At 48.0% G+C, this 19,077-nt stretch overlaps 1 protein-coding gene across 1 annotated transcript in view; it reads right to left on the bottom strand.

The window, feature by feature from the left end:
• ltk (leukocyte receptor tyrosine kinase) overlaps positions 1–19,077 on the bottom strand; it is a 54,380-nt gene that overhangs the window by 12,382 nt on the left and 22,921 nt on the right. The window contains 15 exon segments of the mRNA XM_007889542.2: positions 624–737; positions 1,018–1,170; positions 1,406–1,504; positions 1,646–1,828; positions 3,509–3,665; positions 4,572–4,703; positions 5,569–5,719; positions 6,530–6,704; positions 7,972–8,073; positions 9,169–9,263; positions 10,420–10,583; positions 10,823–10,917; positions 14,997–15,149; positions 15,239–15,373; positions 17,427–17,596. Of these exon segments, the coding sequence (XP_007887733.2) occupies positions 624–737; positions 1,018–1,170; positions 1,406–1,504; positions 1,646–1,828; positions 3,509–3,665; positions 4,572–4,703; positions 5,569–5,719; positions 6,530–6,704; positions 7,972–8,073; positions 9,169–9,263; positions 10,420–10,583; positions 10,823–10,917; positions 14,997–15,149; positions 15,239–15,373; positions 17,427–17,596 (2,078 nt within the window).

Here is a 19,077-nt window from a genome sequence, read left to right as displayed (position 1 = left end):
TAACCCTGAGACTTGCTTACTCCATACTGGGCTGTCCGCTCCCTCCGCTCGACTAACGATGCTCCACATCCCTGGTCCTACCCGCCCTACCATCAGGGGTCGGGCCTTCAGCTTCTCTTCCCCCACCCTTTGGAACTCCATCTCACAGCCCCCTCGCCTCACCCCCTCCCTTGCCTCCTTCAAGGCCCGTCTCAAGATCCTCCTCTTCGACCACACCTTTGGTAACACTCCTTACCCTACACTCCCTGCCCTCCACCCCTCCTGATTCCAACCCCCAGCTCGGGTCCAAATCCTTGACTCTTTACTGCCTTGGGACATCTTACCAAAGTGAAAGACGTAATACACATATAACGTGTTGTTGTTTTTGTTGTAGTCGTCGTCGTTACTGTTGCCTGGTCTCAACACTGGTAGAGAGTCAAATATACCTAGTCAGCCAATCTAACATCCTCCCATTGCAGCATCAAGCTGTTTGGTCAATGTCCAATGTCCAATGTCCTAACCTCAACCACTCTACCTGGTAAAAACTAACAAAGCCAACCAACTACTACAGTAATAGCGAATCTTAAAGTCGGTATAACTGGTGGGTGAGAGTGTAACTGTGTGGCTCATTACGAGGTACTTACTGAGAGCAAGCCCAGCACAGGTCAGGAATACCCCTGTGACAATGGTGGACGTGACCAGAGCAATGACGAGCGAGAGAGAGAGGTGATGACTTGCCTCCTGGGAAGTACTTGGAACTGAGGGAAGAAACGGAACAGTGGGTGTGAAACCAATCTCTTCAATGACAGGAAAAGTTCCTCTGCTGACGACCAATGGGTTTACAATCTTTATAAAGAATTAATTAGACCAGATCTTTTCGCCCAGTTACAATGTCCGCCTGGAAACAGAATATTATTTTGTCCCTAGTTTCCTCTCTATCTGTTCTGTGGCCAGTGTCATGCCTAACCCTGTGCCAACAGTAAGAGTATTGGACAGGGCGGTAATGGAGACTTACTGTACTTGCAATGTGTTCCTTACCTGTGCATGTTACATTGTCGCTGGCTAGGACTTTGCCATTCTCACACAGACACTGGATCTGCTTAGAATCCAAGTCCCGCTTGCAGTGGTCCATTTCACAGTGACTGCAGTTGATGTGAATCCGGATATCAACTTCTCCATGACTCTCCATGGCTGCAGGCAGAGAGAGGCAGAGATGCATCCGATGTGTGTGTGAGAGAGAGAGATGAGAGAGACACACACACAATGTGTGTTTGAGAAAGAGAGAGACACACACATACACATAACGTGTGTTTGAGAAAGAGAGAGACATACACATACACACACACACACACAATGTGTGTTTAAGAAAGGGAGCCACACACCCACACACACTGTGAAAGAGAGACAGAATTGCTCACTGCTGTACCTGCCAATGGGTGAATATAGATCTCTCCAACTGGATTGATAAACGAAATCCCATCGAGTCCATCTGCCATCAGTTCATCAACTTCAGCGGCATCTCCACCTGACAGATTAACACAGGACCATAGGAACATAGGGACACGGAACCGCGGGGACACGGGGATGCGGGAACACGGGCACGCAGCAATGCGGAGATGCGGAACACGGGGATGTGGGACACGGGAACAAGTGTGAACAAGTCTACCTCTGTAACCACCACCTCCACCTCCAGCTGTGCACGCACCACCTCCTCCTCCGAAACCCCCGTGGGTTGCCCAGTACAGTTTCTCGAGAGCCTGCGGACAGGCAGAGCCCCCCTCAGCGCCCTCCGTTAGCGACTTCCCAGCCCAGGGCAGCTTGGTCACGTCATTCCAACCACCGCCTCCTCCTGCAAACACAGGACAAAGTCGTCAGGACAACAACAGAAACAAAATTACATTTGTTTCACGTCGGGAGGATGTCCCAAGGCGCTGGACAGACAAAGTTACAGACCTGAGCTGGGGGTCGGGGTTGGGTAGGGTGGAGGGCATGGGGGGAGGAAGGAGATCGAAAGCACGGTTGAAGAGGGGGGGGGTCTTGAGATGGGTTTTGAAGGTGCAAGGGAGGGGGCGAGGCGGCGGGACTGCAGGGTGGAGTTCCAGATGTTGGGGGCAGAGTGGCAGAAGGCCCGCCCGCCAATAGTGGGGCGAGCGAGGCGGGGGGGACGTAAAGCAGGCCGGAGCCCACTGAGTGGAGGGAGCGGGCAGGATGGTAGGAGGTTAGGTGGTAGCAGAGGTAGGGAGTAGCAAGGCCATGGAGGGCTTTGAAGTTGAGGACCAGGGTCTTGAACTGTATCCTCTCTTTGATGGGAAGCCAGTGGAGTCGGGCGAGGATGGGGGGAGTGATAAGGTCACGGAGCCTAGTGCGGGAGAGGACACGGACTGCAGAGTTCTGGATGACCTGCAGCCTGTGGAGGGAGAAGTTAGGGAGGCCGACAAGCAATGAGTTTGCATGGTTGAGCCTCAATGTAATGAAGGCGTGTATGAGGTTTCGGTGGCCTGCGGAGCCGGGGGACGTTGCGGAGGTGGGGGAAGGCAGAGTGGGTCATGGCTCAGATGTGGGGTAGAAACACAAGAAGATACACCAGGGTTAAAAGTAAGGGCGATTGCCGACAAAGCACACAGTCACTACACCTCACAGTAAATTTTCCTTTGAGACTTCTTCCCGATGTGAGAGGTGCTGTATTAAATGCAATGCTTAAATAAACTCCACAGGCCGAGCAGAGGTGATGTCAATGAACATTCATCAATCTCACGCTTTCTCCCCTAGCTCTTTTCTCTCTATTTATCTACCACAGGGTTGAGATTCAATCCAATAACTGGAATTTTCATCAGAAAGTTGTGGGTTCAGCCCATGTCGGGGACTTTCTGCCAACAGTCTAGGCCGACACTCCAATTCAGTCCTGGGGAGGGTGGTGGGGGAGTGCTGCATTTTCAAGAGGCGCCGTCCTTCAGATAAGACATTAAACTGAGGTCCAGTCAGCCTGTTCAAGGGGGCATTAAAGATCCCATAGCACTATTAACAACAAGAACTTGGACTTATATAGCGCCCTCCATCCAGGGTAGTGTTTCAGAGAGCTTAGAACCATAGGGTGGGTCAACCCAGTGAAGAGCTTTAAAAGTCAGGACGAGGATTTTGAACTCGATCCTTTTGGGGTTGGGGAGCCAATGGAGCCGGGCGAAAATGGAGGTGATAGGCTCGCAAAGCCTAGTGCGGGAGAGGATACTAGCAGCAGAATTTTGAATAATCTGCAGCTTGTAGAAGGAAGAGTTGGGAAGACCAGCGAGCCGAGAGTTCATTATCTGCCACGAAAATGTTGGCACTCACTCACACCGATCATCTGTTCGTCTAAAATACAGTTGAACTCTTGTACTGATTACAATGACGTACTTCTAAGTACAATTATCATCATTCTTGCGCATGCTTCAGTCAGACGCTACAGTCAGTGCTACTGTAGAAAGAGAAAAAAAATATAACGTGGGGCTGGTAACAGGACTTTGTGAACACCCTGCGCTTTGTGTGTGCTAACCTGCTGCTCCGATTCGACCATTGACTCCAGGCGCTAATGTGTCATTTTCATACTGCTCCAGTAATGTGTCATCCATAGAGCTGTTTGGATCCTCCATATAGGCCTTTCCTCCCCCTCCAGCAGCCACCAGCAGCAACTCTGGAGCCCCTTTCACCATCTGTACAGGAAAGCAGAACGCAGTTGGTAATAACAGGCATTGGTAATAACATTAACTTGTTATATAGCGCTCCTCGTGCAGGGTAGCGTCCCAGAGCGCTTGACAGTGGCGGAGCACAAAGCTAAGTTGGGGGGGAAGGTAACCGTAAGCAAGGTCAAAGAGGCAAGTCTTCAGGTGCGACCCAGAGATGGGGAAGAGGGAGCAAGGTGGAGGGATTGAGGGAGAGTGCCCTTCCACCTCTCTACATCCTCACTGAGTTGAAACTAACTGTGATTTGTGATTTGAACTAACATTTCCTACTCTACCACTGTCTTTCCAGGGTCTCAAATCATCTCCCTCAATCTTACCTTCCTCCTACAACCAAAAGGCTTTTATAACACAAGCTGGGCAAACCCTGACCACTTCCTCTTGACTCGTAGAATCATAGACATTTTGCAGCGCAGAAGGAGGCTTTTTTTTACCAATCAAGCCTGCATCAGCTCTTAGAGCAGACTGTTCTTTCAACCCTGCCTTATCTCCACACCCCTTCAAGCCTCTATCTTTCATAGACCTGTCTACTTCCCTCTTGAAACCCACAATGGTCTCTGCCTCCAGTACCTTTCTTTGCAGCACATTCCGCATCCCAATAACTCAGAGTGAAAAAAACCTCTTTTCACTCTGCTAAATCTATGGCCCATCGTCACTGTCTCCCCAACCAGTGTAAATAGCTTCTCCCTATTCATTCTGTCGAAACCCCACATAATTTTGTCCACCTCTATCAGGCCCCATCTCAACCTTCTCTGCTCCATCTCATCCCTCTTGCCCAGTCTTGTGGAGATGTTCTGCGCAAAGAGCCGATGTGCTTAAGAAATAACTCGCACACTCCCTCTGATAGACACAACAGCTCCTGTAACAAAGAGCTCATACCCTGAAGATATAGGTAGCTCCACCACCTCCTCCTCCACCTCCTGCCCACTGCAACATTTCGTCATTGGCATGGTCATCATCTTCAATGATGGACGACTCTCCCAAACAGATCTTCTGGGTCACCGGGTTCTTCTACAAGGAAAAAGCAGAGATGTTACTGAAGTTTTTATGAGGTGCGGTCCAGTTGTCTTGAGATATTGCATGTCACCATTGGGTGGGATTAATAATAATAACCCTTGCATTTGATATAGCATCTTATTACGTAACAAATCACTTCACGGAATATATTGTAAAGTGAAGAGACTGTGTATTTTGTAGGTGAAATGTGGCAACCAATTGCGCACAAACAGTGATGGATTGAGTGACGAAATTTATTTTTAGGGGTGGATTATTACTCTTGCAAAAACGATCTGCCAATCGACTAAGAATCAGGTTCCTACTTACTACTAGGTAAACAGAGCCCCGTAGAGTAAGGGAACTGGCCAAAGGTTTCGCCCTGCATTAAACCTCGTTTGCGAGGCGAGCACACTAACCACTACACTACGTGACTACAGGAACAACAACAACAAAATTACACTTGTACAGCACATTTCACGTCGGGAGGACGTCCCAAGGCGCTGGACAGACCAAGCTTCGGACCTGAGCTGGGGATCGGGGTTGGGGAAGGTGGAGGGTGTGTGTTGTGTATGTATGTTTAGTGTGTGTGTTTGATGGGTGTGTCTGGTGTGTGTGTGTCTGGCGTGTGTGTGTAAGGCATGTGTGTGTGTGTGGTGTGTGTATGTGTATATGGTATGTGTGTGAGTGTATGGTGTGCGTGTGTGTATGGTGTGTGGGTGTGTGTATGGTGTGTGTGTTCATGGTGTGTGTGTGTATAATGTGTGTGTGTGTGATGTGTGTGTGTATGGTGTGTGTATGTGTGTATGGTGTATGTGTGTGTATAGTGTGTGTGTGCGTATGGTGTGTGTGTAGAGTGTGTGTTCTGATGCCCAGAACATACCCCTGGACAGGCATCTTCTCCTTTCTGTCCCACTAGAATGTAGAGATTGTCTCCCTTCTCGAAGTGAAAGATGGCTGAGATGAAGACTCCGTGGGACCTCCTGTTTGTGTTCTTGGCTCCTTTACCTCCGGCGGCTCCGTAAGCCGAAACTCTGCGGAGAAGAGGAACTTTCTGAAGTGAAAACTGGGGCACGAGAGGATCAGTACCATACAATACGCACATATCTAGAGGGTCAGCAGGACATCTCAAAGTGCTTTACACAGCTGGCTGGGTACCCGTAGAGGACGCGGTGTCCTGTAGCGTAGTGGTAAGCGCGCTCGCCTCACACAAGCGAGAGGATCCAGGTTCGATTCCAGGGTGGGGCAAAACCTTACTCCACACGCCTCTGTTTACCTAGCAGTAAGTAAGAACCCGGTTGTTAATCGATTGGCAGATCGTTTTCTTGGGGTAATAATCCCTTCAAAAAGATAAAACAAACAAAAAAAATTGGTCCCTCAATCCACAACTGTTTATGGGATATTGCTGCGAGCAATTGGCTGCCGCGTTTCGCCCACAAAATGCACAGTCAATCCACTTTACAATATACTCTGTGAATGTCTTTGAGACGTCTCAATGACGTGATAAGGCGCTATATCAAATGCAAGGATAATAATAATAATTATTATTATAATTATTCCTGGTAATAATAATAATATATTATTATTATTATAGACCAGGAAGTATTTCTTTACACTGAGAACTGGTTTAGCAGGAAAGGTGATGGAGGCTGGGACACCGGACTCATTTAAGAAGCAGTTTGTTACTGTGATGATGGTCGGGTCGGGATTTTGAAAGGATGAGATCAGACAGGGCGAGTGGGCCACCCTCATCTGTGCCCATCCTGCGCTCAGAACCGCGAGTGTCAGCGTCAGTCAGTGCCTGGTGTGAGTGTGAGACGATAGAGGCAGGGTGACGAGCTTACATGTATTTGCTGGTGACTGGAATCTGCCAGGTCTGAACCCCCTGCAGTGGGCCCTTTGTCCCCAGAAGCACGGACATGTTCGTGCGTCTGTAGGCGTTGTTACACTGAGCCTGAGTGGGACCATGGGGTCCACTGGCTCCGCACGAGGTGAACAACCACATCACGTCTGAGTAGTCTATAATCACAAGGCAATGGATCAGTGTTAGAGAACAACAACAACAACATGAATTTGTATTATAGTGCCCTTCACGTGGGGTGGCGTCTCTGAGCGCTTAACAGTGGTGGAGCCTGACACTGAGCCGGGGAGAGGGACACATGGTCAAAGAAGAAGATCTTCAGGTGTGATCTGAAGTGAGTAAGGGGGAGGCAAGGCAGAGGGTCTGAGGAAGAAAGTTCACAGTCTCAGGGTATGGCTGAAAGCATGTCCACCGATGGTAGAGTGGAGGGGACAAGGAGGAAGCTAGAATCAGCCGAACGGAGGTGGTGGGTGGTGGAGTCGGGAGGAAGCAGGGCGGAGAGGTAGGGAGGTGCCAGAGCATGAAGGGATTTGTAGGTGAGTCTCAGCACCTTGCGTAGGTGGCATATGTACGTGGAAGCCTCAGTAGTTTGGTTTGAAGAATCTTCAGCAATGGTGATTGTTTCCCATATATTTCAGGCACCCGGTTGATAAGTAAACCATTGTTGGCCCAGAATATCATGAATTGCCTTATGATACCCCAACTCTTTGTAAACTTGGGGGAGGTGGGAGGTGACCATAGTCACAGTCAAAGAGTGTTCCGGTGAGATCTGAAGATGGGGAAGGAGGAGGCAAAGCAGAGGGTCTGAAAGAGAGAGTTCCAGAATTTTGGGAGGCAGTGGCTGAAAGCACAGCCGCCAATAGTGGAGCAGAGGGAACGAGGGATATGCAGGAGACCGGAGGCAGCCGAATGGAGTCTTTGGAAACAGGCTGATCTCCTGGTCTGTGGACATATCAGCTTAAGGTTCCGAAGTGAGGCTTGTTCGCCCACAAATATACACATGTATGGTATTACATGGATTCCTGTAGCTCAGTGGTTAGAGCACTCACCCCGCAAGTGAGAGACCTGGGTTCAATTCCCGGCAAGGCAAAACTTTAGGCAATGTTAGGCGAAACATTCCTTAATCCACATGCCTCTGTTTACCCAGCAGTAATTAGGAACCCGGTTGTTCGCCGATTGGCAGATCGCTTTTCAGGGGTAATAATTCCTTTTAAAAAAAATTAAGTCACCTAATCCACAACTGTTTGTGGGACGCTGCTTTGTGCAATTGTCTGCTGTGTTTTGCCCACAAAATATACAGTCAATTCACTTTACAGTATATTCTGTGAAGCGCTTTGGGACGTCCTCCCAACGTGAAAAGCGCTATATCAAATGCAAGGATTATTATTATTATTATTATTATTATTGTTATTGCACAGCTCTTACCTGATGGAGCCTGCTCTGGCAGAGGAAGGAGCAACGGCAGCTCTTCGGGCTGATGCAATGCGCCGGAGACATCATCCTCCGGGGACAAGGCTTCATTCCCTGCTGTGGGCGATAAAGGCAGAATAAATTCGAGCAGAAACCAGACTCGGCAAAACCAGCGTGGGGACGCTGAGATCCCGGCATAACAGGAGCTCCCCATCTCAGCCGTACAGGGACATGCCCTCACTAACACAACACAACAGCGGAAATCCAAAAGTGCAGCTCGTTTATTCATGTAAGGCTACAAAGCTTGTGCGTCAACCTGGTTCAGTGGTATCGCTCTTGCCTCAGCGTCTCAAGGTTGTGGGTTCAAGCCCCAAGTGTTGGCCAGAACACCTGGGAGAGAGTGCGCGCTCCATTCCAATAATCTGTCTCTGGAATTTCCATGTGTTGGTGGGATGCCTGGAGTTCTCAGCTTGGTTTGGATACTCTTAAGCACGGTGGCAAGTTTCCTCGGACACCCAACTGACCGAAACAAAAATCTAAAAATTGCTCCACAGGAATTACTATTGTGAGTAAACCAGACAAGGCGTAACGTTCCACCTCACTCTGGATTTCCTCATAATATTTCAGAGCAAATTCAGCCTTAGTTTTGAAGCTGCTTTTCTGTAAGTGTCTTTTACGATCTGCACAAAACTGGCTTCAAAGGCAAGACTGAATTCAACAATTTGCCAAATTCTGGAGGCTGTAAAAAAAATCTACGTCATTGAGTGGAGTAAATCCCTGGCAGAAAGCCGCAGAGAGATGGATGTGGGATGGGCAGAGGAGAGAGGGACAAAGGGAGAGTGAAAGATACACACAAAGAAAAATACAATCTGGCCAAAACAGATGGAAAGAGTGAGAGAAAAAATAGAGAGATAAAGAGAGAAAAAAAGAGAGCATGAGAGAGAGAGTATTTACACATTACAGACTGTGCAACACCAGATTTGAGTAATGCATTGATGGAAAAATATGGAATAGAGCTGGAAAAAACAGAGGAAACTCTCTGCTCTGCAATAAAACAACACTCGGGGGAACATATTTAGTGTGCAGTGAACTCCTGGAGGTGATTTAGAAAGAGTGGCATAAGCCTGCTGTTAGTTAACATTCCCTGCAGAGCTCTCCGGGACCTGAGTGCATTAACATTTCACATCATGAGTTCAGGCCCTGGCTCCTCACCAGGGAAAAAGCAAGTGCCTCCGAAGGTGATGTTGTCCAAAGCGATGTCTGTTGCGGAGCTGGATTCCCAAGCGGCGTGCAGTTTCAGCCGGAACCTGGGGTCAGGAGATATTGAGTGTTAACCCTGTAAGGTGTAGAGTCCTGTAGAGCAGTGGTTAGAGCATTTACTTTGCAAGTGAGAGGACCTGGGTTCGATTCCCGGGCGTGGCAAAATCTAACTCAAGTTTCCTTACTCCACACGCCTCTGTTTACCTAGCAGTAAGTAAAAACCCGGTTGTTAGTCAATTTGCGGATCGCTTTCAGAGTAAGCAAACTTGACTAAGGTTTCATCCCTCCTGATAAATTGAACCCGAGTCCTCTTGCTTGCGAGGTGAGTGCACTAAGCACTACACGATTCCGAAATCGGTTTGGATGAAGATGGCCCTTCGACCCATTTCATCTCATCCCTCCAGAACACCCACCTCACCATCACCACCAACAACAACAATTTGCATTTATATAGCACCCCTCAGGCAAGGTAGTGTCCCAGAGCATTTACCATCCTCCCATCACAGCATCAAGCTAGTTTTTAAGTAAGTCCAGTGTCCTGGCTTCAACCACCCTTCCTGGCAACCTGTTCCAATCGTTCATTATCCTCTGGGTAAAGAACAACTGGTGACTCTTCTGAAATTGCCCATTACAACTCAATAACCTACCTCATCCTGTTCTTCTGTCTTTAGTGCATCCTAAAGTATTGATCCGGGTTTACTTTTCCAAATCCATTTTAAAATGTTATACACCTCTACAAATCCCCTTTGAGATATGTTCTCTCAAGACTGAAGAGCCCTAGTTTGTCTGATTATAGCTTATAGCTCATTCCTCTATCACTGAGGACCATCCTCATTGCTCTCCAACATACAGCCTGAGTATGATGTCTGGGGATCAACTGATTTGCATCTGTGCTGAGACAACTGATGAGAGAGCTAACAAGTGGATTGAGAATGTCTGTGCTCAGGGATAGGAAGCTTCCTGATTACTGTCCAGTTAACCCCCACTCCCTGCCCCTGTTCTGGTACCTGGATTAAGAACGGCTAAAGAATCTTTTTTTTTGCTGGATTTGCTGCTTTCAATCCAGCAACCAGAATACGGTGTGAGCTTCCCACTGAGCTTCCCTTGGCTCTTACTCCCCTGACTGTCCAGCGCCTTGGACCATCTTTCCGATGTGAAAAGCGCTGTAGAGATGTAATTGCTGGCTGTTGATGTTTCCCTTACCAGCTCTTCAGGTTCGGCAAATGCAGGGCCACCATGAGCCAGCGATCCATCCAGCCCCCTGCCTGCTCCCACATGAGGGGCGCCTTCCCCAACATGCTGTTCTCCTCCACATAAAGGGACACGGTGCCGTTGTACAGGCCGTAAATGTACACAGAGAACTGGACCTGTGGTGCAGACAGAGGGAAGAGTCGTAAAGAGCTTTGCCTTTTTAGGATCAAGTTGTTAGTCAGTGAGTTCTTTCTCGCAGATGCTTTTCATGCTGAGCTGCATTGCTCACCAGCTGTGCCCCTGCACGCTCTGCCCCTGTGTGCTTTGCCCCTGTGTGCTGTGCCCTGCGTGCTGTGCCCCTGTGTCTCGTGTGCCTCGCCGAACGGAAGGAACACTGAACGTAAAGGAAAGGCACCTGGCAGTCTTGTGCAGCAGCGGTGGGAGGCAGGAGGGGGCTCTGAGCCGTGGCATAGCCCCTGCCCTGCTCTGCTCGTAGGTAGAGGAAATGGCCTGTTGAAAGAAACAAATAGTGACTGGTTAGGCTGAGAGGAATCTGTGCTGGAGTGATTGCCTATGGAACCCTGTTATACTGAGGCATCCACTGCAGGGGCAACAACAATATAATACATTTGTACAGCATCGGGAGAATGTCCCAAGGCACTGGACTGTCAAGGATTTGTACCCGAGCTGGGGGTTGGGATCAGTACGGGTGGAGGGCAGGGTGGGAGGGGGTAGGAGGGTGACCGAAGACGCGGACGAAGAGGAGGGCCTTCAGACGGGCCTTGAAGAAGTCAAGGGCAGGGAGCAAGGAGAAGGGACTGTAAAGCGCACTGGCTTTCTGATATGGGCAAATCATCCCTCAGCTGATCCTGGTGTTAAGAGCTCACTTTACCTTAATCATAGAAAGCTCAGAACATCAGATCTGTGCTGGTGTTCACTGGAGCTCTCTACTCTAACCCCATTCCCTGCACTCTCCCCATCGTGTCTGTGCTGGTGCTCGCTCCCCCCATTGAGTCTGTGCTGTTCTCTCTTCCTCACAAATTTGTGCTATAGAGGAGTAAGTTATTACGCTGTATAAATGGCTGTCATATTCCAATCAGGGGCTAAGGCCACATCTTGTATGAATTTAACACCATCTCCTGCTCCCTATTTTATATATAAATCCAAGAGTGCTTCATATCATTGACTTTATTGAATTGGCGTGTTGACAGCTGCTGCAGAAATAAGACACAGATTATTGTGGGCACAGAAGGAGGCCATCTGACCATAAATAAGAATGCTCGAGCCCAGAGAACTACAGGAACTCTGCTCACTTTTTATTGCTGTTCTTAAAAATTCTCCCATTCTTAGCGTTGGTTTTGGCCCGTGATCAGAAACAAAACCACTTTATTTGTTGTTATGAAGGTTGTAGCAACTGCAATAATCTGAATCCTCTGTCTGCCAATAGCCCAGGGCCTGATTTCACAATCATGGCTCTCCTCGCTTCTCATCTCCTGCTTCAATTCCACACGAGAGCACCCATTTTGCAGGCACATTCTGGGATTGTTCATTAACATTCATGTCGGCCTGGCTCAGACTTCCCGCTTGAGTCGGAAGGTAGTGGGTTCCAGCGACCATATGGGATTCTGAGCTCACAGCCTAGACCAGGGGTGGGCAATTATTTTGGCTGGCGAGCCACTTGATGAGTTTTGGTAAGCTTCGCGGGCCGCACACTTAATATGGATGCAAATGCTTAATAATAGCTCAAAATCAAGACTTACACTTGTACATGCATAAAATAAAGTCTATATAATTGACATTCATTAAATTAGATGAAATAAAAATAACCCATTGAGCAGACATTTATTCGATATTTATTTGTTTATTCACGTATTGATGAGAATGTTAGAAGCCCACTCAAAGGGAAGAATGAAAGCGCTGATGTGCATTAACCAGATAATTGAAGTCAGGCATCATCTCCGTTGTTGCATTGTGGAATCCTGCTGCAAGGTGGTCATCAGTCATCACAGATCTATGTTTTGATTTGTTGAACTGCATCACAGAAAATGTCTCCTTGCATATGTATGTTGATCCAAACAGCAATAGCATCCTCAGGGCATAATCCTTTATTTTTGGAAAGGTATATTCATTAAGAGAGGCGTAAAAACTGGGAAGTGGCACTGATTTGAATTGCTCCACAAGCAATGGATCACATTGCAGGTCAATAAGCTCAAGCTGGAGGTCAAGTGGGGCTTTGTCAACATCAAATAAGAAAGGTGAAGAGACCAAAGACATATCATTTTCAATCAAATTGAAATCCTGGAATCAGCGAGAAAATTTGGCATGTAAGTCAAGTAGTGACGATGCATACTTTTTAAGGCTTTGATCATAAACAGTAATCTGCTGCAAAGTTGGAAAGTGGGCGAACAGCCTATTTCCTATCTGACGCGATAAAATAAATAATTTCATCATAAATGGCTTGACACTGCAATACAAATTGTGCACAAAGGCCCCCTTCCATTGCAACTTTGAATTCAGTTCATTCATGTGGCCCATGATAGCAACTCAAGTGCGAAATCAGAGAGTCAATTCATATCATTCAGCTGTGGGAAATCCGAATCTTTTTGTTTCATGTCCAACAATAAATTAATCTCTGTTATCAGTTCCCACACTCTTTTCAAGACCTTTCCTAAACGAAGCCGTCTTACATTCGTGTGATACAGAACATCCGTGTGCTTGGATTCCAGTTCCTCAAGCAGAGTTACAAACTGCCTGTGGTTTAATCCTCTTGCTCGAATGTAGTTGACCTCTTCCGTAACTGTGTCCACGACTTTGCTTAGTTTTAGAACACTCTTACAGAGGACCTCTTAGTGGATAATGCAGTGTAGAAAAACAATATTCTGTTCTGGATTTGTTTCTTTGACTTGATCTTGAATTCTTTTCAGTAACCCAACATTTTTGCCTGTCAGATTTGGGCTTCCATCGGTGGTCACATTCGCCAATTTTTTCCACTCCACTCCTAATTTAAAGATACACTTATTTACTGCCTCCAAAAAGTCTTCTCCAGTTGTCGTATCTTTCATTGACTGGATTGATGCCAATTCTTCTATGAGCTCAAAATGTTTGGTGATACCTCGAATAAAAATTATCAACTGGACTGTGTCTTTGACATCACAACTCTCATAGAGTGCCAGTGAAAAACATGCAAAATTGCTTACTTTATTTTGTAACTGCACACTGTTTTTATTTTCTTTATTTTTAAATTTATTTTTATTTTATTTATATATTTTATTTTCCACCCACACTCGTAAAACACAAATATTTAGAAGTCCATTCTTTGTTGAATATTCGGTCTTCAGAGTCCACTTTCCGCTTCTTTGATAAATTCATTTCGAACTAACGTCCTCTTCAGTGAAAAGTATTGCCGCAGTTGCCGTGAAGATTTGCCGATCCGTACATTTCTGGCGTCAGCCTGATGCAACACTTACGGGAGCGCGCGCACAACTAAGCCGTGTGGTTGGCTGATGTTCCCGGTCAGATTCAAATGCGAAATTTGTGCGACTTTCTGGCACTGAACGAACTATAATTTTTTCCATTGCTAGACGCAATGACGGGCCGGATATAATCATTTGGTGGGCCGGATATGGCCTGTATTTTGCCCACCCCTGGTCTAGGCTGACCCTCCAAATCTTCGCCCACAAAATACATTTTGCAGTATATTCTGTGAAGCGCTTGGAGATATCTCAACAACATGATAAGGCGCTCTATCAAATGCAAGAATTATTATTATAACCAGTGGTGGGGGAGCGCTGAATTGTTGGAGGTGCTGACCTTCGGATAGATGTTAAGGTGAGTTCCTGTCTGCCTGCACGTTAAAGATCCCATGACATTACTTGAAATCGAGAGGAGTGAGACGGAGGGGTAGAAAGAGGGAGTTCCAGAGTGTTGGGGAGTAGGAATTGAGTCAGCGACTTGGGGGGGGATGAGCAGCAAGCCCGAGTTAGTCGAGTGGCGGGGGGAGCAGTGGGTAGGGTAGGAGAAGATTAGACGGATAAAGAGGTGCAAAGGTGTGAATGGATTTGCAACGACGACGACAACAACTTACATTTATACAGCGCCCTTCATGCGGGGCGGAGTCAAGGAACGTTTAACAGTGGCAGGGCCTGACTCCGAGCTGGGGGGGAGGGAGGGAGGGGGTGACCATAAGCACGGACGAAGAGAAAGGTCTTCAGTTGCAATCTAAAAAAGGGTTAGGAGAGGGCAAGGTGGAGGGATTGAGGGAGTTCCAAAGCTTTGGGGAGTAGTGACTGAAGTGCACTGAGGATGTAGATCTTGTACATGAAGATAAAGACTTGAAATCGATGTGATCGGTGGGAGACGGTGGAGCCTGGCGATGGCTGGTGTGATGGTCATGTGGTGTTTGGTGTGGTTGAGGATGTGGACACTTCCATTCTGGTTCAGGACTGAACCTTGGTGCCTCAGCGACTCGAAAGGGCCAGTGGCTGGCTCCTGTTACTAGAATAATTAGCATTGATCCTCTCCCTCCCACAAAACACTGCAAAACCTAACAGATGGAACACAAACTGACCCGATTCCTTGCGCTGACTCACCTCCAGTGGCGGCCAGTGTGGAGCCCAGCAGAGGGCTTGAAGTGTCCAGTATGGTGCCAGAGGAGACCAGCGTCCACGACGTCACATTCCCTTCCGTAAACCAGCCGCACAGATCGTCTTCAAAGGAGCAGTGAGCCCCCCTGGGCAGAAGGCCTGCTGGAGTTTAAAAGGCAGAGGTTACCCTGAGCGCCTCAGCTGCCAAGCCACAGGGATAGGAGGTAATGCAATAACGAGTGGCTTACCACACACGGTGCCTTCGTCCTCTCCGCCGCGACAGTCAGGGTGGAAGTCACACACCTTAAACTTGTCAATACACCCACTCACTTCACAAGCGAAGGAACCCTGCCCTGTACACGCGTGCACTTCACTCTCATCCCCTTGAACAGAGCAGAGATACAGGAAAGAGCAAGATATGTGGATCAGCAGCAGAAATACTACAGTACAGCACATTATTAGAAGAACATAAGAACATGAGAATTAGGAGCAGGAGTAGGCCATTTAGCCCCTAGAGCCTGCCCCGCCATTCAATGGCTTATCTATTCCAATTCCACCAACCTGCCTTATCCCCATATCCCTTTATCCCTTCTAAGAATTATATTATATTATATTATGATAATAGTGGGTACGTTATTATTATAATAATCCTTGCATTTGTCATGGCGCCTTATCACGTCGGTGAGACGCCTCAAACTGTTTCACGATATCCATTGTAAAGTGGATTGACTGTATTTTGTGGACGAAATGCGGCAGCCAATTTCGCACAGCAGTGTCCCACAAACAGTTGTGGATTGAGTGACCACATTTTTTGGGGGGAGGGGGTTTAGGTTATTATCCCCGGCAAGCGATCTGGCAATTGACTCACAACTGGGTTCCTACTTATTGCTAAGTAAACGGAGGCAGGTGGAGTAAGGAAACTTGCCCAAGGTTTCGCCCTGCCCGGGAATCGAACCCGGATCCTCTCACTCGCGAGGTGAGCTCGATAACCACTACCCTGCAGGACTCCACACGCTGCACCGAGGCAACATGCTGTTGGAATAACTGATCTGGGAAAGGGTAAAAAGTTATTAAAAAAAAAGGTGATAGTGCCTACTTTTATAATGAGTGTGGGAAGATGGAAATTGACCTCACTCATCACTCTGAGTGAGGTCAGTGATCTGTAATTACTTCAGGAGCAGTTTCCTCCAGCGGTCTGTGACCGACTGAGCTAGGTTGACACTGACACGACCTCAGCTGACCTCTCCTCCTGTACTTGTTGAATCTATATTATCCGTCTCAGCATTCAGCCAGTGAAATTTCAGCCATTCTGCCCCTGTTCTCCGGAAACTCTCTCCGTTGACCCCATCACTCCCACCCTCGCCCGACTCCACTGATTCCCCATCTCCCAGAGGATTGAGTTCAAGATCCTCGTCCTTACCTTTAAGGCCATCCATGGCTTTGCCCCCTCCTACCTCTCTGACCTGCTGACTCCCTACCGACCTGCCCGCTCCCTCCGCTCATCGGGCTCCGGCCTGCTCCATGTCTCCGGCCCGACACGCCCTACCATCGGTGGCCGGACTTTCAGCTTCTCTGCCCCCACACTCTGGAACTCCATCCCATGGTCCCTTCACCTCACTTCCTTCAAGGCCGGTCTCAAGACCCTTCTCTTCGACCGTGCCTTTGGTCTCCCTCCCACCTCTCTGTCTTCCCTCACTCCTACACCACCCCTCCCCCATGCTCGGGCCCCGACACCTGACTGTTCAGCGCTTTGGGACGTTCTCCCGACGTGAAAGGCGCTCTATAAGTTGTTGTTGTTGAAGTCCCTCTGACTAGCTTGCTTGCTTTCTCCTTCCCCTCGTTCAACGTCATCTTTTCTGTCTGTGCTTTTGATCATCTTCCCCCTCCTCACCACCCTCATTTCCACTTCCCCCACCCCCCCCCCCACCCCCCCTAGCTTGGGTGTTCAGCCATTAGTGTTAAGCTCTTTGAAACATCCTCCCAAAGTGAAAGGTGCTGTATAAATAAAAACAACAAATTACATTTGTGTAGTATCTTTCACGTCTGGAGGACGTCCCAAGGAACTGGACAATCAAGGATTTGCCCCCAAGCTGGTGGTTGGGATCTGGAGGGGTGGAGAGCGGGGGGTAGGAGGGTGGTTAAAGGCGAGGTCGAAGAGGATGGTCTTGAGACGTGCCTTGAAGAGAGGTGGGGGCGAGACCGGAGGCAATTTGGGATGGAGTTCCAAAGGTCGGTGTCAGAGAGGCTGCAAGCCTGACCGCTGATGCTAGGGTGGGTCGGGCGGGGGACATGAAGCAGGCCGTAGCTTGCTGAGTGGTAAATTGTAAGTGTGAATTGTGGTTTTATTATAACCCAGACAAAAAGCTGCTGCAATGGACCAACTTCTCCGCTCTGCATTTGGCTCAGGAGATGTCTAAGGTGTAATGTTATTTATACCTTTACAGTTGCTGCACTCTCGGGATGAACCAGGGAAGCAGTTTTGAAGCTGAATGGAATCCAGAGCTACGGCCCCGTTCTCTACACCGAGGCAGGACCTGTATTCCAGGGACAGCTGCACTGGCTCATCCACTGGGCCCACTGGCGTCCACAGCAATTTCCAGGGATCCCTGCGGAACAACAGGAACAAGGATTACACAAAAATACTGGCATGTGAAATCCCATAGCATAGCGGTTATGCAAGTGAGATGACCCAGGTTCGATTCCCGGGTGGGGCGGTACCTTAGGCGAGTTTCCTTACTCCACACGCCTGTTACCTAGCAATACGTAGGAACCCAGTTGTTAGTCACACACACGCACACACACTTCCAATCTCTATCTTGGTAATCAGCCAGGGCGGATATTTTACTGATCATTGATTTTCTGACTAGGGGCCGAGTTATTGAATCAACAAATCAAATGAATGTTCTCCATGAGGGAGCTGAAATTCAATCTGTGGGGATGTGCGTTACACAAAGTATTAATGCAATCCTCCCCAGCCAAAACAGGAGCCTTTATACAATTAAAAATAAGACGGTTAAACTGCTCTGTTGCAATGCCGAAAAACTTGAGACAATGTTTTTTTTAATTATTCTGTTCAGTTTTTTCCCAATTGTATATGCCTCTCTCTCTGTTCCTGGTCTATCTCTCTCTCTCTTTGCCCCTTGTCTGGACACAAAACCAAAGGGCTGCAAGATATTAGCTGGAATTGAAGTATTTAGAACAGAAATCACTGGAAAGGTCTTTACAAAGAGAGTTATTGTTGTGTGTAAAGGCAGTAATCAGATTAAAAGATCTGCCTTAATCCAATAAAATGGTGGAACAGGCTTGAACGGCTGAATGGCCTCCACCTGCCCCTGGTTTAGTGTTCGGAACAATCTCTCTGGATCAATACGCTACTAATATTCCTTGCATTTGATGGAGAGACTTTCACGTCAGGAGGACGTCTCAAAGCGCTGCACAGGATTTACTGTAAAGTGGAGTTTGAGTGAACTGTGTGTTTGTAGGCAAAGCTATTGCGCTAGAATACATAGAATACATTAGAATATACAGCACAGAAACAGGCTATTTGGCCCAACTGGTCTATGCCGGTGTTTATGCTCCACAAGAGCCTTCCTCAACTCAGCCTTTAAGCATGATCTTAGTAGAGTAGTTTGCAGGCAAAGCTATCAGAACACAGTTAGTCTGTGCTGGAGGTTTCTCTGCTCATAGAGCAAGCTCCCAGCCACCATGGCATTTTCTCATAGACGCTCTTACACACACACGCACGCACACACTTTCACATACACTCTCACACTCACAATCGCGTGCACACACACATGCACTCCCACACTCGTACACATACTCTCACAGAGACACATCACAACACACACACTCTCACATTCACAAAAACACTCACAGACTTACACGTGAGCGCCCCCACTGAAACACGTGCGCACAACACACACACTCTCAAAACAACAACGTACACACTCGTACACACGCTCACACAAACTGACTTACAAACCCCGGCACAGGCTCACAGACATGCACACTCTCACACACCGCTCACTCACTCGCCCACACAGTCACTCACTCACCCACTCACAGAAGCACACACTCACATCGGCGC

This window comes from Callorhinchus milii, unplaced genomic scaffold, assembly GCF_018977255.1.
Source record: "Callorhinchus milii isolate IMCB2004 unplaced genomic scaffold, IMCB_Cmil_1.0 Scaffold9, whole genome shotgun sequence".
Lineage (NCBI taxonomy): Eukaryota > Metazoa > Chordata > Chondrichthyes > Chimaeriformes > Callorhinchidae > Callorhinchus > Callorhinchus milii.
Note: the sequence above shows the minus strand (reverse complement) of the source record. Positions and strands in the feature narration are given on the sequence as shown.